At 41.6% G+C, this 8,313-nt stretch overlaps 1 protein-coding gene across 4 annotated transcripts in view; it reads right to left on the reverse strand.

Annotated features, from left to right (window-relative positions):
• The window catches only part of GIT2 (GIT ArfGAP 2), a 34,368-nt gene extending 26,186 nt beyond the window's left edge, over positions 1-8,182 (reverse strand). For all 4 annotated transcript variants that reach the window (XM_067307366.1, XM_067307368.1, XM_067307367.1 and 1 more), the window contains exons 1-5: positions 8,092-8,182; positions 2,637-2,770; positions 1,985-2,097; positions 596-701; positions 123-209 (exon numbers count right to left, since the gene is read on the reverse strand). In XM_067307366.1, coding sequence (XP_067163467.1) covers positions 123-209; positions 596-701; positions 1,985-2,097; positions 2,637-2,770; positions 8,092-8,143 — 492 coding nt within the window. In that variant the 5' untranslated portion in view covers positions 8,144-8,182. The remainder of the gene's footprint in view (positions 1-122; positions 210-595; positions 702-1,984; positions 2,098-2,636; positions 2,771-8,091) is intronic.
• Between the last annotated feature and the right edge of the window lie 131 nt (positions 8,183-8,313).

Consider the following 8,313-nt stretch of genomic DNA (forward strand, 5'->3'; position numbering starts at 1 on the left):
ATTCTACATAATCAACAGGTCTGAATATAAGATTGAAATATAATGTGTACCAGCTGAAAGCAGTATAAACATTACAAACTGTAAGAATTGATCTAATCAAAATAATGAAAAAGTGTTCATACAGGATGAAAGAAGTTGGCTTGAGCTCCTAAGGACAGTAATCTCAAACACGTCTCCAGATTCCCTGTCCTTACGCTGGAATGCAGTTGCTGAAAAACAAGCAGGATTGTACTTAATACAATGGCAATAATTTTGATTCAGCACTTGTTTTTTCAAACATGCTTTTAGAAACAGGTATAAAAGAATTCTCACTATATCCTTTTTGTGCCAATGTTTTTCCCCAAGCTAACCTAAGTCTGTGCCTCTCAACCATCCACTAACCATATATACCACTGAAAAGAAAGCTGCTTCAAGCTGAAATTGAGCTGTATGTGTTTACATAATAGTGCAGAAGAGCAGCAATAGTTATCTTACTATTAAGTCAAAAACAGCTAACTTGATCAGATTTCAGTGTTCTGTTAGACACACGCCGTAGCCTCTGCAGACTGCAGGAAAAAAAAAAACAACAAAAAAACCCAAACAAACAATAACTTACCTTACTAAGATCTTTGGCAGTAACACTGTCATCATCACGACATGGCAAGCGATGAACAAATGCTAACATTTGATATTTAGCTCTAATGAATTCTGCTTTGTTGGGACTGTAAAGAGAAAGAAAAGCAACAAAAGCAAAAGAAAATAAATATTACTGCTTTCAAAATGTTAATACATATGTCAATTTTTGTTTTTCCTAGAGAAAGTAAACATTGCATTAGATTTTTGCATGTTACTAGTAGCAAAATTAGAGAAATATTTTCCTTAAAAAGGTGACTCAATGCAGTTTTTATAACTGTACTTAGCACACTTTCATTAAATGTCAAAACACAGACTCTAGCATGCACTGTATTTTTCTTAGAAGTAAACTTTGAATTTAAAATAATGACAGCTTAAGATCTATAGGTACTATATTCAATTATTTACATTTTAAAATGAAGCAGCATATTCACTGCTGAAGTCTTAAATAAAGTAAACAATGAACTAATTTAGTAACTAGAAATAGATATATTAAAGTCCTAAGCCAGGTTTTGAAACCAACAGTCTCTTCTAATGGAGGCAGAAAAAAATGTGCATTTCAGTACAACCAACTAAATTATTCCATTTTAGCTACTTAACTAATTTCATTATTTAGTGTACAACTGAAAAGCTAATCAGGAACCAAAAGAACATGTAGCCCTATTTTCTTCTCCAGTCTCTGAGTGAAACTAGAGACAAGAGGATGGTATCTACTGTTCCTAACATCTGATAGACACAAACACCAAGAAAAATTATACCCAAACCCACTGAAGTCCATGTTCCAATCAAATGAGATATACATATCATAAAACAATCTAGTTAAAAATATATGTATATACACTCCACACACACAGATATAAAACAAACGTACAAAACATTAAAGTAAAAGAATTGATTCAGCTCTAAGATTAATTATTTTGAATAGTCCCAATTAAAGGTTTATCTCCTGAGTAGTTCTGAACACTATTATTATTTATATTTCGCTTGAACTTGCATGTGCTCAGCACTTCTTCTGTTAAGTCATTCTATCAAACTACAGCATCAAGATACAAACACAAAAAAATTAAAACAGACAGCTAAACTTCTGACAAACTGATGTGACAGAAAAGTTTTTTTTTTTTTTTTTTAAATCAACTGCTTAACACTCAACCACATTAGTATCCTTGGGTAGTGAAGCACATGTGGCATAAGAATTAAAAGTCTTAACAAAAATAAAAATAAATCATTGAACAAATAACTAGTTTAATCCTTTTGCTCTCTTCCAGAAACAAAGCAAACTCAGGTTCCCATATATATGTTGCTATGTTCGTGACTGCTGAATAAAATAATCATGCTTCTACAATAAGAAAAATTCTGTAATTTTTCCACTTACTGTACTTTATCCTGTGGGTTAGCTTTGCGCCTTCCACTCATAACAGATGCAGGGTCCAGCAAAGAATGTTCCCATATGGAGTTAGCACCATTATTATACAGCGTTTCCACCATCTGAAATCCAAAATGTACACAAACAGGCAGTAAAGAACTTTTGCTGCTAGCTGCATAGATGGACTTATCAAATAGCTGTAACTTCCAAGTGCACAGCAAGCAGACACAAACAAAGTCATGTTCTGTGGGCCAGTATCTATAACCTACTGGGATATCAGAACCATGCCTAGTATGTTATTAGGTGGAATGTCATAGGAACCTCCTTAAATTCTCCACTCTTCACCAACAGCAGCCCTACTAAAAAGAAAGGCTCATTATATATTGAAAATTTATGTTAAAGCAGACGTATTGCAGAAGTCTGACAGACAAATTGAAGGTGACCTTCCAAATCAAAGGTATCAAATTAAAAATGCATAGACAATTCTGATCTTGGTGATCTACCATGGCAAAACAAGAGAAATAAAAGGAAACTAACTCCAAAAAAAAAAAAAAGGTTAAAAGGACCACCCTGCTCCAAATAAAAGTTTAGTAATTTAAATTCTGTAAAAACTGTAAAAGAATATAGATTTAATGAAGGAAGACAAACATTTACTCTTTACCTGCAGCAGTGTTGGTGGCCATGGTGTATGCTTGAGATGTCTCACTTGAGAGATATGACGCCCCAAACTTCGATGAACACTAGAGCACTCATCACAGATCAGAATTCCCCTGTTTATAGACGCCCAACAAGGATCTGAAAAAGAGAATTAAATACACTTATTGCAACATAGAAGGCAACACAGATGATCTTCTATTTTGAACGCAGAGTCTAAAATTAGGAGCCCTGGATCCTAACCTTAGCTTTAATGCTTAGCCATTATATGAGCTTGGAAATGTTAAAACCTTGCTAGGCTTCAGGATCCTTGGGAAGCAACTGTCCTTGAACTCAACAGGGACTTCGGAGCCCTAGGACTGCCAGGAGACCTGCTGTGGAAACTCTGAACACCCTCCTCCGCCTCATCTCCACCCCACTTTGCAGCTGTGAAATTAGGATAATACTTTCCTTTGTAGGTGCAATGAGACACTAGATTTATCACCTTTTTGAAGTGCTTGTATACCATTTAGTGGAGTTCAACAGAAGTATTTGTAACAGTAGTTTTACTAATGGGGGAAGAGAGGGTTGTGAACAAATTAAGAATAATGATACATACCTACTTTTTTGAAAAAAATCAGTCTATGATTATGTTTTTTCAGATACTACTCAAAGTGTTAAATTCCACATCATAAAATGTTTTTCAATTAGAACATTAATATAAATTATAAAAAACAACACACAAGAGTTTCCTAGTAAAGAAGAGGACAAGATATGTATGTGTTAAGTTAAAGGTCCAGTAAAAATCATAATTTGTCAAGCAAATTAACTCAATCAACTCCAAATGGATCCTGTATTTTCGCTGAAAGGTAGTCTCTCTCCCAGATAGCTGTAGTGCAAATTGAAGCCATCTATAAGCAAGCCAATACGACAATTGATGGAAGGTAGTAGTAATCACAGAATGGTTGAGGTTGGCAGGGACCTCTGGAGATCATCTAGTCCAACCCCCCTGCTCAAGCAGGGTCACCTACAGCACATTGTACAGGATCACATCCAGGCAGGTTTTGAATATCTCCAGAGAAGGAGACTCCACAACCTCTCTGGGCAACCTGTTCCAGTGCTCCGTCACCCTCACAGTGAAGAAGTTTTTCCTCATGTTCAGATGGAGCTTCCTGTGCTTCAGTTTGTGCCTGTTGCCTCGCGTCCTGTCTCTGGGTACCACTGAAAAGCATCTGGCTCCATCCTCTTGACACCCTCCCTTCAGATATTTGTATACATTGATAAGATCCCCCCTCAGCCTTCTCTTCTCCAGGCTGAACAGTCCCAGCTCTCTCAGCCTTTCCTCATAGGAGAGATGCTCCAGTCCCCTCATCATCTTCGTAGCCCTTCGCTGGACTTGCTCCAGTAGTGCCACATCCCTCTTGTACTGGGGAGCCCAGAACTGGACGCAGTACTCCAGGTGTGGCCTCAGCAGGGCTGAGCAGAGGGGGAGAATCACCTCCCTCGACCTGCTGGCAACACTCTTCCTAGTGCACCCCAGGATACCATTGGCCTTCTTGGCCACAAGGCTCGTGGTTAACTTGTTGTTCACCAGGACTCCGGGGTCCTTCTCCACAGAGAGAAAGACAGTAAATAATAGATATTAGCTATTATATAACTTCAAATGTCAAAAAAAAAAAAGAGAGAAAAAAACAAGTAGGTATGTTACATCAAACTGAAACCGAGTATGTGCAAAACAGGACATTAAACTTAGGTCCCTCCATTGCCTTTAGCTCTGTCCTCAGGGGAGGGAACCCCAGCTTTCTATCAGTGACGCAAGAGACTACACGTGCCAAGGACCCTGTAATAGCAAGAATCTGTGTAGCAAGACAGATCTTTAGGGTCTAGCACATCCTAGGGGAAAGAAAAAGCATCTACGATCTCTCCTAATTTGGAAAATTCTGCCTAATTCCAAATCCAGAGATCAGCTTGAGGCTAAATAATGAGTACAACACAAGCCAGGTATCTAATGAGAGATCTTCTGCATCATGTCAGAATATACCTGAACAATTGTGCATCATTAAAAAAAAAAAAAAAACCTTCTGACCCGTGCAATAAATTGACTGAATCTCTGAAACACGAAATCTGATCATTGTTGTGGTTTTTAAGCAGAGCTCATGCTATGTGTGTGCTGAAGGCAATGTAGGCAAACCTGTTCAAACCATGGCCCACGGAGGGAAGGGAGCCTCTACTCATAGCTGATAACTATCACATAGCCCAGAGCCAGATTTAAGTGTATGTTTGGGGAAAATAGCTAATCTAAATTAAAAAACAAAGTAATAATAAGCACATAACCTCCTTATTAAATCATTCCATTACTTTTACAACTTTCACTTCTAAGAAAGAAAAAAAAAAAAACAATGAAATGAGATGCATTAACTCCAACCTAAGAACCAAAGACCGGAGGCAATCTTCCAGATTAACGAGTCCAGCCTCTTTTTAGCAGAGGCAACCTTATCACACCCTCATTCACAAACTAACAGGATTCTTCTGAAAGCCACTAAGTTTCTTGTTTCAGTCATTACAGCTACAGGCTGTTGCTGAACCCTGCTCCTCTGTTTTGACTAACAGTCATTAGCACATTTTTTCCTTTACATCTACCTCAATACTTAACTGAACTGGCTCCCAACAATTGCCACTTAGCCTTGATAAAGTAAGTCACTGTTGATTTGGCCATTTCATAGCAGAAATGGAGCTTTAAAATTCCTCTGAAGAGAAAAGCAGAGGTCTTACTTGTAATTTCAGGGTGCACAATCTACTTAAATCATATAGGTGAACAAGCCCAGATGTTTGCGTAGAATCTGTCAAAAACTGGCATCACTGGAAGCGTGGATGGTACGATGGGAAAAAGAAGACAGTAAAAACCAGGAAAGCCAACAGGCAGCTTCCGCAAGGGAACTGGGAAGTTCAGCACAGTGGGCCAAGAGAACGCTCTTAGCTGTTACCAAGCGTTAGGGAGACCAGAGAGAGGATGGATTAGCATCTCGGGCCCCAGTTTGAAGGCCTGAACGACAACAAAGACAGTGGATTTGACCGTGTGCATGCTAGAGAACAGCCTGATCAAAAGAGGGGGGGGGAAGCTTAGAAGTGCAACCTATTTTCTGCAAGTGTTTTTTTTTTTTTTTAAATTAAATCATACAAAGATTTGGGGGCTCTCAATTCAATTCATATAGCAGCTTAGTAGATTTATCTGTACTCAAGCAACAGGTGGGGATGGGAAAGGGAAAAGAATATGGCGTTAGATAGTCTGAAGACAAAGAGCGATGTCAGGTTGTGGTAAAATTGATAATTCAGTTTTAAATTAAAGTGTCTGTGCTGGACTCTCCATCAATCTATTTGAATCATTTTTAAAAGAAAGCCAATTATAGATATGATCAAAATAAGCTGATACCAAGATACAACAGGAGAAAAGCTAGAAAGATAGGTTAATGTGTTTTCAGAAACACGGCAGAGTAATTCAAAACAGGAAGTGTGTGATCAAGACAAGCCTGACACTGTAAGTTTGAAAAGTGAACTCATGCCTGAGAATAGGAAATGTACTAGCAAAGCACATAAAAAAGTCACCTCGCAGAAGAAAACTATTCATACTTAGCTACAGAGACAAGGTATATGTTGATGAAGTCCAAGAGGTAAGTACTGACTATTGCAGCAGTCAGACATCCTGTACTTGCTACAGCTGATCTGGGTTAAAAGGTTACGGTCCCTCACATCTGCTGACATAGTTGCACACATAGCAGCTCCTAAACACAATCCTGTCGACTTCTGTCTGGTTTAAGTAAGAGAGGGCTTTGTTTTGGGCGTTTTTTTTGTTTTTTGGTTTCTTTTGTATGTAGTTTTTAAGAGATCATTAAGTTAAGACTCCTTCATTTATATGAGTAAGCCAGCAGATTTTTTCACCAAGATCAGATAAGTATCTGACAATGCTATTATGTCATGAAATGATAAAATAAAGGCGGTCCAGCTTACGAGATTGCCATGATAGTGTTTCTGATACATTGCGTAAACTTTATGGAATAGCTTGTCAAGGCTAACACAATAAAACAAAGCTGTAACACTGCTAATTAAAATGAATTCAAAATGTATTTCAACAGACTAGGAAAATGTATGTTTGGAGTTTTGTTTTTTTGTTGGTTTTTCTTCTCCTTTTTTAAGCCCCACTTTACAAAGGTTGTTATGCCCTCCCCCATGTCACACCTTCTGACTATTCAAATTTTATCTGCATTAAAGTGTTTTAACTCATTTCAGCTTATACATAAGTGAGCATATTGAAAGAACCAGAACAAGACATAACTAATGAAAATAACAAAAATTACATACATTTGAGAGGACAACAAACATGGGCAACTCCTTAAAAAAGTATAATGGACGATTTTAAATACAAGAACAGCAGAAATACAGAGAATCAGAAAATGAGATACAGCTGACTTTTTAAAAAACATGATTTTTTCCAATAAGGTTCCAAACTATGTTTTGTTTTTTTATTTAAGAGTTCAAGCACCCTGAGCTACAACATGCTCAAGATTTCTTAGGTGCACCCTCCTTTTCTGCCCAGAAATCTTACCCAGACAGATAACGTGCATTTCAGTATCCAGAACACACACTGCTCAACAAAAGTTTGCAACCCAAGCCTCCGCTAGAGGTTTTAGAAGAGCCTTTCTTTAGAAGTTGGGGATACCTGCAGTTACGGAGCGCAGAGTGTCATTCATTTAACAGATCCAAAGCTAAACCCTCCCCGACCCTTAAAATAACTGGCGGCAAATCCATCCTCGCAAGGCCCCTCACAAGCGGTCACTGCCCCCCTCCAGCGAGGCATCTCCGGCACACCCCCCCCCGCCGGCTCTTCGCTCCGCGACTGCAAGGTTTCTTTAGCTAAGTCCTGTCCCTCTCTCCAAGCTGAGGAGCTGGGAAGTTGATCGTAAATAGACGGTGCCCCTTTTTCCCGCAAACTCCTGCAAAACCTGACCCTTCCTCTTCGCATTCAAAATCAGCCTACCAAGGGGAGACCCAGAACTGTTGGCAAGCACCTGGAAGAAGAGGCGAGGGGAAAATAACGCCTTCAACGCTGCGGTAAGCCAGAGACACGGCTGCGTGCAGCGTCGCCGCGGTTTAAACGGGTCCTTGGGGACAAGAACCGACGCGAAACGCTCCGACAGGGAGCCCAAAGCGGCACAGCCCGCGGGGAGCCCGCGCCCCCCGCCCCGGGCCCCGGCCGTGAGGGGCGGCCCGGCACCGCCTGCCGCGGCCGGCTCCGGGGCGGCCCGCACTGACAGGAGCCCGCGGCGGCGCCGGGCCCGGCCCAACCCGCCGCCCCTCACGGCCGCCACCTGCCCGCGGCGCCCCGCGGAGGGGGCGGGGAGGCGCCGCTGCCCGGGCCGAGGGGAAGGGGGATGGGCTCGCCCGGGCGCGGGGGTCCCTGCCCCTCGTCCGCCGCCGCCGCCGCCTACCCTGGGCGCTGCAGTCGGCGCAGACCTCGCTGCTCCGCAGCCGCTTCGACATGGCGCGGCGGCACCGGGCGCTTCCTGCCGCTCTAACGGGTCCCCGCCAGCAGCCCCCGCCAGGCGGCCGAGCCGAGCCGAGCCGAGCGCGCAGGCGCACGGCAGCGCCGCCCGCTCCGCGATTCACCAAGCAGCGTACGCCAGCGCCGGGCAGCGCTCCGCAAGCGAAAG

Source organism: Apteryx mantelli, chromosome 17 (genome assembly GCF_036417845.1).
Source record: "Apteryx mantelli isolate bAptMan1 chromosome 17, bAptMan1.hap1, whole genome shotgun sequence".
NCBI classification, from domain to species: Eukaryota; Metazoa; Chordata; class Aves; order Apterygiformes; family Apterygidae; genus Apteryx; species Apteryx mantelli.